The 15,370-nt window shown below is 55.0% G+C and overlaps 1 protein-coding gene across 3 annotated transcripts; it reads left to right on the top strand.

The window, feature by feature from the left end:
• The first annotated feature begins 8 nt into the window (after positions 1-8).
• HNRNPL (heterogeneous nuclear ribonucleoprotein L) lies at positions 9-14,639 on the top strand. Of its 3 annotated transcripts, none has more exons than XM_072751950.1 (13): positions 9-336; positions 5,161-5,279; positions 5,868-6,105; positions 6,224-6,309; positions 6,832-6,928; positions 7,013-7,085; positions 10,465-10,536; positions 10,648-10,928; positions 11,944-12,065; positions 12,363-12,564; positions 13,460-13,517; positions 13,617-13,712; positions 14,266-14,639. In XM_072751950.1, the coding sequence occupies exons 3-13, from the start codon at positions 5,881-5,883 to the stop codon at positions 14,322-14,324; spliced, it is 1,371 nt and encodes a 456-aa protein (XP_072608051.1). In that variant the 5' UTR covers positions 9-336; positions 5,161-5,279; positions 5,868-5,880; the 3' UTR covers positions 14,325-14,639. The 3 variants fall into 3 exon arrangements, with proteins under 3 accessions (XP_072608051.1, XP_025865889.1, XP_025865888.1); XM_026010104.2 differs by lacking the exon at positions 9-336 and adding an exon at positions 2,521-2,799; XM_026010103.2 differs by lacking the exon at positions 9-336 and adding an exon at positions 2,521-2,799 and having other exon boundaries at positions 10,465-10,928.
• Positions 14,640-15,370: the final 731 nt, after the last annotated feature.

Below are 15,370 nucleotides of genomic sequence, written 5' to 3'. Positions count from 1 at the left end.
ACTTGGCTGACTGGGAGGAATGAGGCGTGACCGCCAAGCCTCTGCGTGACTTCCCGAGATGGCGAGGGGGGAGGTGGAGTGAGGAGTTGGGGTGTTTGGGGAAAAGGGACGCGGAGCCCTAACGCGACGGCGCACCAGTCTTCCCATTCCCTTCTGGCGTTGTTTCCTCCATTCAAACGCAGAGCAACTCTCGATCTCCCCCCCCCCCGTTTTTTTTTTTTCCCCAGGCTGAAAAGAGGTCGTGGTCCCTTTAAGGCCCGCCCCTCCCTCCCCCAAAACTTCCCAGTGTCTGCTCTTTTCGATCCCGGACGGCCGGCCAGGCTCGCCGCCGAGCTGGTAGGGGCTGGGGGCGAGGGGTCGGGGCGGGGGCCGGGGGGCGGGGGGGAGGCGCCGCCCGCCGCCGGAGCGCAGGGGGTGGGGGAGGGGCGGAGGCCGGGAGCGTGGCGGTGCGGGGAACGCGACGGCCCGGCCGCCCGCCGAGGGTGTGAGCGGGCGGGCGGGCGACCCGGAACGCGCGGCGCCGAGGACGGTTCCGCCGCGTCCCGGCAGCGCGCGTCGGCGCGAGGGGCGTACGGGCCGGGCGCGGGGGCGGGGAGGGGAGGGGCCCCTCTCCCCCCTCCCCCCTCCCCCCACCGCATTCCTCTGACGTCGGGACCTCGCGACCCCGCCCTTCGGTGGGACCCGCCCCGCCTCCCTCCGTCGCCACGATCACGTGTTGGAGGCGCCGCCCCCCCCCCCCCCCCCCCGCCCTTTTCGGTGTTCCGCCGGCCTTTTGGGATTTTCCCTGTGTGACCGGGAACTGATTGAGATCGCCGGCAGCCGGCTCCCAACTTTCTCATCTCCCCAAATCTGCGGGCCCGTCGGTCCTGTCCCACTCTCGTAGCTCACTGACCCCATTTCAAACTTAGTTTCCACGAGGGCTCCTATTATTTTAGGAACCCCCTTTCCTTTCACCGGAGGGAAGATTCCGAAGCGTCCTTGGGAGGGCGCCCCTATTTCCCACGATTCTGTCCTCTCTGAGCTCAGGATCTCCCGTCCCACCTCCGAGAGACAGCCCCCTAACGCGGGCTCCTGGCTCGACCCCCCACCCCGCCCCTGGGTCCCGGCTCTTGGGAACGGCGTTGGACCCCGGAGCCGGAGGGAGGGGGGGATCCTCAGGGTTGCCCTACCCTGTCCCCAAGTTAGGAGGGCCCGGACACCTAGAACACCGGGACTCCCCTTTGGTGCGCCGTGCCTGGTGCTTGGTAGGGGGCCAGCGTCACTACGCTCCCTTACCCACACAGGACTTCCGCGCGGGAAAACGGACAGTCACCAGCCTGTGACGAGCCACAGAGATCAGGACCAGGGCAGTCGCGTGAAAGCCACTGGCCTGGGTGGTCAGGAGTTATCACAGGGACGAGTAGGGACAGGGACCTCTTTCAGAGTAGCGACTGCTGCACGGACAGAGCGAGAGGTTGCTCCGGCAGGAGGGGTTTGTAGCTGGAAGGGCCTACGCGGGCAAAGGTCGAAAGGGGCGTGAAGGGTCCTCCCTTTGTGCAAACTGAAAGGCGCTATTCTGGCTGAATTTAGAGGCGGAGCGGATGCGTGAGATGACGCCGGCCAACTTGACAGGGTCCGAAGACAGTCGGCAGCTGCAAATGGTTTTCTCCCGAAAGGGTTAAGTTTGGGTTATTAAAATTCCTCCGGCCCCGTGAAGGATCGAGGTGGGGAGGGAAAAGGTACAGCGGCGGGGACACTGCACTGGCAGCTGCCCCCGTCTCGGGCGGGCCCTCGGCGCCACACACAGCATGTCAATAAATACTCGGGGTACCCCAGGCCTTGGCTCGTTTATAGGGTCGCCCCGCCTCCAGAGACGCCTGGAAGCCTATGGGCGCTCGCGCCCTCGCCCCCGATCCCGTCCTAGACTGCGCCAAAGAACGCCCGTCGGCCTGGGGAGGGCTTCCCTTCTGCACCCAATCAGAGACCACCGGTGGTCGTAGCGTCCAAGCGAGGGGACCCTTCCCCCTCGTCATTGACTAATCGGGTAGAGACGCAGGAGATGGGCATCTGCAGTAACCACTGGAGAGAGGCCAGAGGGAGGGCTTTCCTTTTCTCCTTGCGGAGTGGCGCGGGAAGGGGGGAGTCGTGACTGGAACACTAAGGCTTTTCGGTTTGATGGACCCGTGAGGGAGCCAATCAAAGCGGGAAGAAGGCGGGGCTCCCCAGGCGAATGGGGAGCGTTCTTCCTATCAGGGGCTCCACGGGAGGCCTGGCCATGCCAGAAATCCGACCTATCAAATTGGAGTTTATTTTAAGGCGGCGGGGTCGGGCGAATGACTGGCAGAAAGCACTCGCCTATAAGGAGTGTCCCAGACAAACGAGGGCGGGCCCGGCTGCAGAACGGCGTGGGCTGTACCCAATAGGCGCGCGAGGCGTGCGGAGGCTTCCCCTCCCCCCTTGGCGGGACCAGTGGCTCCCCCTATCGGGTGGGGGCGGCGGGTGACGGGCGTGTCCCTCCCCCAATGAGAGGCGGGGGGAGGCGGGTTCTGCGCCGCCATGTCGCGGAGGCTGCTGCCCCGGGCGGAGAAGCGGCGTCGGCGGCTGGAGCAGAGGCAGCAGCCGGACGAGCAGCGGAGGCGGTCGGGAGCGATGGTGAAGATGGCGGCGGCGGGCGGCGGAGGCGGCGGTGGCCGCTACTACGGCGGCGGCAGTGAGGGCGGCCGAGCCCCTAAGCGGCTCAAGACGGACAACGCTGGCGACCAGCACGGAGGCGGTGGCGGCGGCGGTGGAGGAGCCGGGGCGGCGGGCGGCGGCGGCGGGGTGAGGCCAGGGCCCTAGGCGCCGGGGACGGCCGTGAAGGGAGGGAAAAATTTCCTCCTTGAGGGTATTCATTTGAGGGGGGGCGCCTCTGCGCACGCGCCCAGGCCCTCACGCCGTGACGGGGTGGGGGAGGGGCAGGCATTGGGCAAACGGCGGGGTTTGCGCGAGGACAGGCGCTTGCGCGTGCGCGCTAGTCAAAGCGGAGGGGGGGTGTGGGAGGCGGAGGAAGGAGCTCGCGCTGCGGGTGGCGCAATGCGCAGGCGCCGCGGGCTGGAGTGTGGGGGCCGGGCACGCGGCCGGGCCGTTTTTTTTCCTTTATCGTTTAATTCACTGCCCTCCTGCGCAAGCGCACTACTTGTGCTTGGGCCTCGTGGGCGGGTGGGGGGGAGCACCGCGTGAGCGGGAACGGGTGGGCGGTGGCCTTTTCCGCACTTGAGTGGGGAATTTTGCCCGATTGCTATTAAATCTTAATCGCGTCATGGTTCGTGTCGACACAGAAGTTGATCTACTTTGAGGATGTTCCCCGAGAACAGACTGTGTCCCCGTTTTTGTGGGCTGTGAAAACCAGAAGAAAGGCTTGCGAAAGGTCTTTTTAGCTGTGTGGGAATTGAACTAAGCTTTGGAACCATCACAAGTTTGCTTAAAAGTTCCGGGGCTTAAGTAGGTGATGAACCAGAATGTTCCATGAGGGTGGGCGTTTTGGGAGGTTTTCGACGTCTTTGACCTCCTAGTTGGGAAGGACCACCATTTGTTCCTCCTGGCTTGGAGCCCATTCCCTCCCTCCCTCCCAAGTTCACGAAGTCCTCTCCCGTTCAGCCATTTGCAGGATTTTCCAGGGTTTGGTGGTGACCTGTAGCTGTGATTTCTAGTGTTTCAATTTCTGCCAGGCCTTGTTGCACACATTTTGAAAGTACTTAAGCTAAATCTTTAACACTTCTGTGTGAGTTACACGGTGGTATTACAATTCGGGACTCCCAAGGGCTGAGGGAAGTTTGTTCAGATCATATAGCTATGGGGGCGGGGCTGGGATTAGAATTTATGGGCTATGGAACTCTAAACTGCTGAGCTGGTAACCATCAGGCGGGTGTGCCTCCTGTGGTTTGTGTGGTTCATTCCTGAAATAGAATCCAATTCTGCCCCTGTTCCATGGGCTTCTGCTTGGTGGCTCTCAGACAGGAGGTTGGGCCCAGAGCCCAGGAGACATGGAGAAAGTTACTTTCTTCCTGATTCCCAGAGGCGTCTCCCTCTGTGTGGGTGGAAAGATAGTTCTCCTTGCAAGAGAGCCGTCTTGAGTTTTAGTGGTGTGGGTTGGAGTTTCTTTTCTTTCTGAAAGACTTTTCATATCTTGTTTTTCCTTAGTCTGGCCTAGGCAGTATTTTCCAACACAGATTTGGGTGGGTGATTAAAGGCTAGAAGTGGTCCAGACTGCCCTGGCTTTCACAGCTTCTGGGGCATGGCTGTTTTACTGTGTGACTGGTCCTGGGGGTGAGTGGTGGGGAACTGTAATGCTTGACTGGGCTTGTTCCATTAGGGAAAGGTCAAAGTTACATTCCAAGAGAATGTTGTGATTCAGACTGCAGCAGAAAACTGTTTGAGTTCTTCCTGCTTAGTGCTGTGCCCTTCTTATCTCAGTTGTTTCCCCGTTTCCTTGACCAGTGGGTAGAGAAAAATTCTAGGAGGAATGTAAGATATGGGGCATGTCTTATCTTACATTTTGCCTTCCTCAGAAGTTACAGCAAGAGGGGATCCCTGGGTGGCTCAGCGGTTTAGCGCCTGCCTTCCGCCCAGGGTGTGATCCTGGAGTTCCGGGATCGAGTCCTGCGTCGGGCTCCCTGCATGGAGCATGCTTTTCCTTCTGCCTGTGTCTCTACCTCGCTCTCCCTCTCTCTGTGTATCTCATGAATGAATACATTATCTTTAAAAGAAGAAGAAGGGGATCCCTGGGTGGCGCAGCGGTTTGGCGCCTGCCTTTGGCCCAGGGCGCGATCCTGGAGACCCGGGATTGAATCCCACGTTGGGCTCCTGGTGCATGGAGCCTGCTTCTCCTTCTGCCTGTGTCTCTGCCTCTCTCTCTCTCTCTCTCTGTGTGACTATCATAAATAAATAAAAATTTTAAAAAAATAAAATAAAAGAAGAAGAAGAAGCTACAGCAAGAGGCAGTGGCAAGTGGTCACGCACTCAGGCCCTGTGCTCTGCAGGTCTAAAATCCTTTTGGGGTGATTGGTTTGTATGCCATCCCTTGTTGTCCGCCCTGTTTGACATTTAAGTGTCTTATCTGATTGGGTCCCAACAACACAGAGGACAGTGGGCCTGCATCTTGTACAGCAGGAAATGAAGTTATGATTTTGCTTCCTTTCACAGGAGAACTACGATGACCCACACAAAACCCCTGCCTCCCCGGTTGTTCACATCAGGGGCTTGATTGACGGCGTGGTGGAAGCTGACCTTGTGGAGGCCTTGCAGGAATTTGGACCCATCAGGTACTCCATTCAGAGGCCACGGATTGGACATAGAAGTTGGTGTCCTTTGTGTCCTTGGGTTTTGGTTGGAAGTGACATGACCAGTTGGACCCAGGGTTCTTTGGCTAGGTCCTGGGGCTTCTCCACTCTTGGGTTTAGCCCTTACACTTTGGGTGAGGTGGCAAGTTCCATGTCTTCTCACCCTCCATTTGTAGCTTCTAGTCCACATTCTCTCACTCACGTAGCAAACGTTTTTGTCACATGTTAGGCATTGGGAATAGAGTAGCAAATGAAACTGTTTGGGGGTCCCTCCCAGATAGCTTCCCATCCAGAGTGATTAGCACTGTGATAGGAAAGCCCAGGAGCCTGCGGGAGGCATCTGATTCAGCCAGGGGAGGAGGATTCTGGAAGGCAGGCTCCCCAGAGGAGGTGATGCCTACGTCTCTTTGCATGTTGTGCCACTTAGGGTGCAGGATGTTCAGGTCAGGAAACCATGGTGGGGGTACAGAGGAGTCCAGAGAGATGAGTCTGTTCAGGGAATATCTGGAATGCCACTTTCTTGTCCATATTCTCCTGCAAGGGCTGAAATATATGTGTTCTTTCTGCCAGCTATGTGGTAGTAATGCCTAAAAAGAGACAAGCGTTGGTGGAGTTTGAAGATGTGTTGGGGGCTTGCAACGCTGTGAACTACGCAGCCGACAACCAAATCTACATTGCTGGCCACCCGGCTTTTGTCAATTACTCTACCAGCCAGAAGATCTCCCGGCCCGGGGACTCAGATGACTCCCGGAGCGTCAACAGCGTGCTTCTCTTTACCATCTTGAACCCGATCTATTCCATTACCACGGTATGTGCCAATGAGCCGCCTTTCAGATGCTTTCGTGAGCCTCTCTTCCTCCCTTCCTCTCCCCTGAGCCAGATTGACCTGCCAGTGCCTTTTCATCTTGCTTGTATGCTTTCTACAGGATGTTCTTTACACTATCTGCAACCCTTGTGGTCCTGTCCAGAGAATCGTTATTTTCCGGAAGAATGGAGTCCAGGCCATGGTGGAATATCCTTTGATGGGAAAGGGGGTGTTCTCAGAGTTGGGGGTGCTCTCAAGGCTCGGCAGGAGTGCATCCTTTCAACCAGCATGGAGCTCCTGATGCCTGCCATGTGCCTGGTTTCTTCACAGAGCCCCTGGTCTAATGGGAGGGATCGTTAAAGAATGGGGCGTGTAGTGTGAAAGCTCAGAGTCTAGGGTGCCGTGGGGGGTGGGGGTTGTCCAGGCTTAGTCAAAGGACATGGCACAGGAGAGAGGAGTGGGCAAAGGAAAAGTGGCTTGGCCTGGGATGGTGGCAGAGGGAGGTGCTGCCACCTGTGGGTCTTGGGTTGTGAGTGTAGATGACAGGAACTCCAGACAGTGACTGCCCATCTGGGACAGCGCTCCAGCGCGTCTCCTGCAAGCGGCTAGTGACCGGGCAGTGAGCTAAGTGCACATGCAGTATATGGTTTTTGGGGATTCCCTCGTCGTCCTCCCGTGAAGCCCTTCCCAAAGCACACCCGTCTCGGGGCTTTCCTTAACTTTACGCACATTTGACTCTGTGCAGAGTGCCCAGCGGGCCAAGGCCTCGCTCAATGGGGCTGATATTTACTCGGGTTGTTGCACTCTGAAGATTGAATATGCGAAGGTAGGTCTGGGAAGTGACTGCCCCTTGTCACCTTCCAGGTGAACTGGGGCCTGGCTAATTTCAAGCTTTGTCTTGTCCCTGCAGCCCACACGCTTGAATGTGTTCAAGAACGATCAGGATACTTGGGACTACACAAATCCCAATCTCAGTGGACAAGGTAATCCTGATGGCCACTTTGTTTTAAACACACCCGCCTTGCCTTCACTCGACTAGTGCACTCCATAGACCCGGGCTCAGGGTTATGTAATGCCATTGGGCTCCCTGTGGACATGGGAGGGCCTGGGGCGGTGGGGTGGTCAGCTCTTGGAAAAGATGCCCTAGTGGGAGAGGCTGAATGAGGGGGTCTCTAGGTTCTAGCTGCTGCTGGGGGCCCTTTGATGTGCCTGAGGGTATAGAGCCAGGGCAGAGGCTTGGACGGGGTGGGGGAGCAGGGCCTCGTTGAGCACAGGGTGAGGCAATGGCTTACATAAACCAGCAGCAGCTCCCAAATGGATTCTGCTGCTTCCCTTCTAGGAGCCTGCCTAGGGTCACTGACTCTCCATCCTCACTGGGCCAGGAATGGTTCTCTTGCTCTCCACTATCGAGAGGGTCTGCTGGGGGAAGGGCGGGGGCAGAGTGGGGAGGCGATGAGGGCTCCCGGGCCCTTGGAGGAGAGCCTTTGAGCAAGTTGACTTTGTGGAGGTGAGACACCCTGGATTGGAGCAGGGCGGACATGCCTCACCTCCCTTGTAGCGGGGACTCAACATCTCTACAGGGGGCCCAAATGGACAACCCCCTTCCTAGAATCTGTCAAGAATGGTTTGCCTTGGATAGGAGGGAGAGGTCGAGGATTGCCTTTGAAAAACAGCGGCACCCCCTCAGCAAGACCGTCCATCTCTGTCTATCTTGGTCTGATACGTCGGACTAGGCCACGGGCTGAGGGAGGAGGCCGGTTGCTGACCTCTCAACGGGCCCTGGGAGGCCAAAGGCCCCCATTCCTAGGCGGGCCTGTCTTGCTCGCCCTCACAGCTGGGAAGCAGTGGGCAGGGTGGGCTAGACTCTTCCCCAGGACCCTCACAGTGGGCACTGTGGGCCTGGCTGCCCCTCCAGAGGTCAGAGGCAAATTGGTGACCGAGTGAATGTACCAGAGCGGGCAATGGCATTACATGACTGCTAACAGAAACATGGCAACCAACCATTTCTTCTCCAAGGAACATAATAGAAGATGTGCAGACCGGCAGGGGCTAGTGGCAGGGGCTGGCTGTGCATTGGTTTTGATGCCTCTCAGCTCTGGCCGCCCCGAGGCTGGGGGGCAAAAACGAGAGCTGATGAGGTGGCCTGGAGTGAGGGCGGTGCTTCGCCACCCCTCGGGAACCATACTTCAGCGGCTCTGCCTCTGCACATTGCTCACCAACACACAGGGTAGAAACCACTAGCTCTTCCTGGAGAGAACAGAACACGCAGCCTCCACCACGTCCCCAGAAACAGCCGCAGACTTGAGCTCACTACATCAAGAACACCACACCGCGCTCCAAGGAACAGCTACAAGCACAGAGACAGAGGCAGACAGAGACAAAGAGAGAAAGAGACGCAACATGGCAGCAGACACTGCTTTTTTACTAAACATTAAAAAAAAAGTCAAAATCCAAGCAAACTCGAACCCGAGAATGTACACAGAAGTAGGAAACACAGAGAACAGAGCTCTCCCAGCCAGCCAGCGGCGCTCTTTTCGGAGAACGTTTCATAGACCGAAGTAGATTCCATGGGCCTCCAAGACAATAGGATCCTCTCTCCATTCCTCGCCATATGGGTTGTTTTTTGGTTTTTGGTTTTTTAAGTCCTTTGGTTTGGGGAGGGCCTTTTTTTTGTTCTTTTCTGTTTCGATATTTTTATTTTTTCCGCAGTCATCGGCTGCCAACATAATCTGCACCAACTGGAGATCAGAAAACAAAAAAAAAAAAACTTAAACCACAACAAAAAAAAATCAAAAAAACCAAACAGACCTAAAACCAGACAGCCAAACAGCTCAGAGGTACACAGTTACCTGCTGGTGGGTAACCGGGCGCGCTCCCAAGGCCAAAAGCGCGGGCATAGTGGGGCCACTGGCACACTTCATAACCAGGAGACACGCACACGGAGCGCTACACAGCCAGAAGCACCGCACCACCGCACTGCAGCACACAATGTGAGGAGCTGACAACATGGAGGGACACTACCCACTTCATACACCTTTATTTTCCACTTTCTGGTATCTTCTGAGGACAGAACATCTGTGAGCCATTTTTGATTTAATCAAAACATTGACTTTTAAAAAACAATTCTTAAAAGAAAAATTGTAGCGGATGTGTACCGTAACTTGTATTTATGACTGTAAAACCATGTGATGCAGGGTCGCAGTGTATGTTTGATGGGACGCCATCTTTCAGAACTGTGCTAACTCACTGTTGAAGCGTCCAATGGTAAGAGAAAATACAGATTTGTTTTTTGTGACAAATGGACATTGTACTCTGTACTTCTGCTGTAAGTAGCCCTTTTCCATCTTTGTAATGACTGATTGTTGAAAACAAAACCCAGGCCGGGTGGCAGGAAAGGGCAGTGGTCTCGAGCCCTGGGTTTTGGAGTCAGCCAGACCTGGGTTCAAATCCTGGCTCGGCCACTAACTTGCTTTGTAACCTTGGGCCAAAGTGTCTTTTAACTACTCAGTTAAAAGTTGAGTGCTCAGGTTCCTTATCTGTAAAATGGGGGTAAAATAGTACCTACCTCATAGGGTTGTTGTGAGGAATTTTAGAAGCGGTGATGTCTGTAAAGCGCTTAGCAACAGTGTCTGCCACTCGAGCGCTAAATTCATGTAGTGACTATGAATTGCAGCTGGGGTCTGGGGTGGATCTGCGCCATTGTCGGGGTCTGAGAATGTTGATGCCTTGTACATGACTGCTCAATTGAACTGGTTCTGTTGTTGCCCTGCTTGTCCTTTCCTACAGTCCCCCTCTCGGGTTGGATGTAACATGGGGGAGGGGAGGGGATGGGGTGGGAGGGGGGATCAGGGTTGACAAAAGAAAGGGCCTAGAAAGTGGGGCCTAGAGCTCCTAGAACCTTGGAACTTTGGGAGCCAGGTTATATCTTTCTGTCCTGCTTTATCTTGGTGGTTTTCTTGCTCAAGCTCCTCTCCCTTTATTGGGAGTTATTTTAGAAATCTGTTCTTGGCTCCATAATATAACAGCTTCTGTAGCATCTGCAGGTTCCCCAGAGGGCCCAAGAGCTGGCCTTCCCATTTGGGCCAGGGCAGGAGAAAGCCCAGAAGCTGGCCTCATCCTTCCCAGAGAAAGGAAATCTGCTATTTGGCATGGGCAGGGGAAGAGAAGCAGGCTCCATCCTTGAGGATGGGCTTCATGCCCACCTTGGGTCAGGCCACAGGAAGGAGGCCCCAGCAGCTCCAGTGAGGAAGGGAGGGTTTGCTTAAGGCTTGCAGGAACTGAAGGGCTTTGAGGTTAGCCTCTAGTCAGGAGGGTGACCCTCTTTGTTCCAAGTTAGCCTCTGACTGCTTTCTCTGTCCACAGGTGACCCTGGCAGCAACCCTAACAAACGCCAGAGACAGCCCCCTCTCCTGGGAGATCATCCCGCAGAATATGGTGAGGGCAGGGGGTTCCCCTCCGTGGACTCCCGTGGCTCATGTGCCCCTGCCCGCCGCCCGCCGCGCAAATTCTCACCCGTCCTCCCTCTCTTTCCTTCCCACCCCCCAGGAGGGCCCCACGGTGGGTACCACAGCCATTACCATGATGAGGGCTACGGGCCCCCCCCACCTCACTACGAAGGGAGAAGGATGGGCCCACCAGTGGGGGGTCACCGTCGGGGCCCAAGTCGCTACGGCCCCCAGTATGGGCACCCCCCACCCCCTCCCCCACCACCCGAGTATGGCCCCCACGCCGACAGCCCTGTGCTCATGGTCTATGGCTTGGATCAATCTAAGATGAACTGTGATCGGGTCTTCAATGTCTTCTGCTTGTATGGCAATGTGGAGAAGGTGAGCCTCTGTCAGGTCCGTTGCTTCCCTTACAGACCTAGCGGGCTGAACCTCAGACGTCCCGGTGGGGGAAGGAGCCTGGCTGGGAGCAGGCTGATGCAGAGAGGGTGGCTCGCTGAAGCAGGCGGCCAGCTGCAGACATTTGGTTTGTCCTCACCGTCGGCGTTGTGTTTTTTAACCGGGGGTGTTAACCAGGACTTCTTCATGTGGAAATATTAACGTTAACACGAACGTTTATGACTTACAAAACTATTGTGGCCGAAGATCATCGTGTGAGGATTTTCTTCAGAAAACTTATGATGATCTGGCAACACTGGCCTTCCTGCTGTGCCTGTAGGAAAGGTGGCTGTGCACCTCTGACCGGGTGGCTTGTCTCGAACCCAGCTGAGTCCTGAAAGCGTCTAAAGAGCTCCTGGCCCCTGGCTTAGCCTGGGGCTCACAGCAGTGACAGCTAGCACAGGTCAAACGTTCGTGGCATTGAAAGGGCTTGAAGCGTAGCAACTTGCCCGTTCCTAGAATCCTTGATGAGAAGTCAGGGCAGCGGAGGCACGGAGGGTAAATAACTTGCCCAGGTTCACAGACCTTTACGTAGAAGCTGGCTTTCAGGCTACAGAAGCTGGCTTTAGCGCCTCTGGCATGGGTTCTCGCGGTCGTCGGTACTGTCACCCACGGCGGTGTGTCCCATTGTGGCCCGCCCTCCGTAGACCGTGTGCGTCTGTGAACAGACGACAGAAGTAGCTGCTCTGTTTTCTCCCTGTGCCCCCGGCTTTTGTTGGGCTCCGTTAAGCATTGCACGCATGGGTTACGTCCTGAGGTGACAACACTGCCCGTTGCGCTGAGCCCTTACTGTGGGCCAGATGCTCTTCTCTCTGCTCCGGATTCCTCTTTCACAAGTGAGGAAATGGAAGCCTCGCTCCAGAGCCAGGAGTTCCTTGTTTTTAACTAGCTCAGACGTGGTGGGAGAAGGGTCTCTGAGAGCTGGGCAGCAGTGCTGATCACAGTTGCTCTCCTTAAGGTGAAATTCATGAAAAGCAAGCCGGGGGCCGCCATGGTGGAGATGGCTGATGGCTATGCTGTGGACCGGGCCATCACTCACCTCAACAACAACTTCATGTTCGGCCAGAAGCTGAACGTCTGGTAGGTTCTGCGTTTCCTCAGGCTTGGGAGCGTTGGAGAGGGGCCGAGGAAAGAAGGGAAGTGGAATGGGGCAGCTCTAGCAAGGGCCCGGCAGGAGCATAGCGCAACTGGGTGCTTGTTCAGGCAGGAGTTGGGTGTGGCGGGCAGGCTCCCCAGCCTTCAGCTGAAGCAGGGGGAGAGAGCTGGCCTCGCCTCAGCTGTGGCGCGCAATGCCCCTGAGGCGCACAGTGTTTCAGTTGGGAACGGGGCCAGCGTGGAGGGCTTGGGGTCTAACAGAGCTCCCCTCCCCTGGCACAGTGTCTCCAAGCAACCGGCTATCATGCCCGGACAGTCTTATGGGCTAGAGGACGGGTCCTGCAGTTATAAAGACTTCAGCGAATCCAGGAACAATCGGTTCTCTACTCCGGAGCAGGCAGCCAAGAATCGTATCCAGCACCCTAGCAACGTGCTACACTTCTTCAATGCACCTCTGGAGGTGACCGAGGAGAACTTCTTCGAGGTGGGTGCGGTGGAGGTGGTCCCTCACCACTGCCATCTGGGTGGGCCGTTTTTTTTTTTGTTGTTTGTTTGTTTGTTTGTTTGTTTTGTCTTTCAACCAGTTCCTATTGAGCCCCGGCCCTGCCAGGCCCTGGGTTGGATCCCAGGGCTGCAGCAGGGACCAGGATGGAGTGGCTGAGAAGGGCATCAAACCTCTAGCAATGGTGAAGTTTGCTATACTGTTTTATTATTGACAAGTGAGAATGGCTGCATCTTTGCTGAAAAAGGTTTCTCCGTGTCTGGGTGATAGAGGGGTGATCAGAGTCCAGTCTCAGAGTGTCTACGTAATCAGGCCCTCCCATGCCTAGATAACATCAGAAGGGAGGCTCTTGTTAAGGCCTCATCAGAGGAAACTGGAACACTGAGGGGGAGGTTGGCTGACTGGCAGGGTTGGACTTCAGACCTTGCTCTGGCCCGGGGTGTTGCACATGAGTTCAGCAAACACTTGCTGCCAGTACACCCAGGTGAGAATTTCAGAAAGCAGTTTCTACTGTAATGATGGTAGTTAGCAGTAGTGAGAACACGGTTAAGAGTAGTGTTTCTAAACCTTTTTTTAGTCATGGGGATACCTTAGAGTATGTTGTGTGATCAGAGCTTAAAAACTGTCCAGGAAGGGGGATCCCTGGTGGCTCTGTTTTGGCGCATGCCTTCAACCCAGGGCATGATCCTGGAGTCCTGGGATTGAGTCCCACGGGCTCACTGTGTGGAGCCTGCGCCCCCCCCCCCCCCCCCCCATGAATAAATAAGTAAAATCTTAAAAAAAAAATGTCCAGGAAAATGTAAGTACTTTGTCATGGGCTGTTTGAGTCCTGCCACGTGATGTTCCTGTTTCTGAATCCATTTTCTGTGTCTTGCAGATCTGCGATGAGCTGGGAGTGAAACGGCCATCTTCTGTGAAAGTATTCTCAGGCAAAAGTGAGTAAAGTGTCCCCACCTTTCCCTGTTCCTTGGCTGTAGGTCGGTGGCCCCCTGCTTCCTGCTCAGGTTGGCCTAAAACTTGTGCATTTTGATCAGGTGAACGCAGCTCCTCTGGGCTGCTGGAGTGGGAATCCAAGAGCGATGCCCTGGAGACTTTGGGCTTCCTGAATCATTACCAGATGAAAAACCCAAGTGAGTATCTGTGTGTCCTGTAGTCATCCCCCTCGTGGCCTAATGGTGGTCTGGCTTCAAGCCAGAGCTGTCCTCCTGCTATCAACATAGGACCCCAGAGATCTCTTCACTGTTGCTGACATGGGCAGGCGATACCTGGTCACCAGGAGATTAGCCTGATGGTCCCCATGGGAGGGAGGGCTAGCCTGGCTGCTTGCCACGACCCACTGCCAGCCTGAGGGTTACTGAGACTCCTCCTCCAGGGACTGGCATTCTGTGCGTCAGAAGCTGCCAGTAAACACTCAACACTGTCTGTCGCAGAGGCTGGCTCAGATAGTACCCAGGAAGGGGCTGTTCTGGCAGGAGGGAACACCTGCCCACTTAGGCCCTGGGCCAGCTGAGGAACTGGGAATGGGATTGTCCATGGAGTTGAAGGGGAGGGGAAGTGCCTTCACTATTGGGCTTGTTTGCGAGGTTCATGGTGGGCAGTGACCAGGGACCAGTTAGATCCCTGTGGTCAAACTGCAGAAATGGAGGGGAGCCCAGCTAAACCTCTCTTTGTTCTCCTTTGCAGATGGTCCATACCCTTACACTCTGAAGTTGTGTTTCTCCACTGCTCAGCACGCCTCCTAATAGGTGCCCAGGAAGAGTCCCATCTGAGCAGGAAAACATTTTTCCTTTATGCTGTTTGTTTTGTTTCTGTTTTTTTTTTTTTTTTCCTTTGCAAAAGTTCCTATATTCCTTTTTTTAAATGCTAGGTTAGTGGGCTTAACCATAACGGAAACGCTGGAAGTCTGGAGGGGGAGGGGAAGGGGACCTGATATCTCCCAAGATTAACCTTCACTTTTTAAAGAATTATTGTACATGTGATTTTTTTTTTTCCTGTTCATACATTTGTGCTGCCCGTGTACTCTTAGCACAATTCAATAAAATTGTTTGGAAAATAAACATCGTGCTTACTGGGATCCTAGGGTGTGTCTGCTTCCCTCCCACCTGGTCTCTTGTGGAGGAGCGGGCAGGCCAGGACACAGCACAGCTGCAGGCCCTTGGGAGATACAGGCCCAGCCGGTGGGCCAGGCCGTCGTCGCAGCCCTGGGAATGCTGCTGGCAATTAAGCAGTCTGTTGAAAATCTTGGGAGGTCTGGTGGTGTTCATGGGCCCTGCCCAAGCAAGCTGAATCTAGTTGGAGTCACTTAAAAGATAAATGGTGCTGAAAATACTAAAAACTTCAAGAGATTAAAGAAAAAAGCCTTAATCCTGTCAAGTAAATACTTTTATGAGGTTTTATTTTCCAACCTTATAATAAAAAGTGAAATTCTGCTACCCAGCCCCTTTAACAATTTTTGGTGTGCTTCCCACCACAAAGTTTTACTTTTAACAAAACCCTTTATACAGTGTTTTGTATCACATACAGAGCTTTCTCCTTATCTTTACCCCTGCAGTGTGTCGGGGCTGTGTCCTAATTTCCCTGGTCCTAAAGGGAAAATCTAGTTTCTTGCTATTGTAAACCATTGCTATATGCATGCAAATACCTCAAGCCAACTTCCCCATACTCATCTGGAGGTAAGTTCCTAACACTGGAATTGCTGACGTAAAAGATACTTCCTAGGTGGCTCAGGCTCAGTCTGATGGTTGAGCATCAGACCCGATCTCAGATCTTGGTTTCAAGGGTCATGAGT

This window comes from Vulpes vulpes, chromosome 1 (genome assembly GCF_048418805.1).
Source record: "Vulpes vulpes isolate BD-2025 chromosome 1, VulVul3, whole genome shotgun sequence".
Taxonomy (NCBI): Eukaryota; Metazoa; Chordata; class Mammalia; order Carnivora; family Canidae; genus Vulpes; species Vulpes vulpes.
Note: the sequence above shows the minus strand (reverse complement) of the source record. Positions and strands in the feature narration are given on the sequence as shown.

Bases quoted from the DNA above. Each gene is read 5' to 3' on its own strand.
- HNRNPL (XM_026010103.2), top strand. From the start codon at position 2,536: ATGTCGCGGAGGCTGCTGCCCCGGGCGGAGAAGCGGCGTCGGCGGCTG. The intron at 6,106-6,223 runs GTATGTGCCAAT...TGCTTTCTACAG, and splicing joins CGATCTATTCCATTACCACG to GATGTTCTTTACACTATCTG. The intron at 13,518-13,616 runs GTGAGTAAAGTG...CATTTTGATCAG, and splicing joins GAAAGTATTCTCAGGCAAAA to GTGAACGCAGCTCCTCTGGG.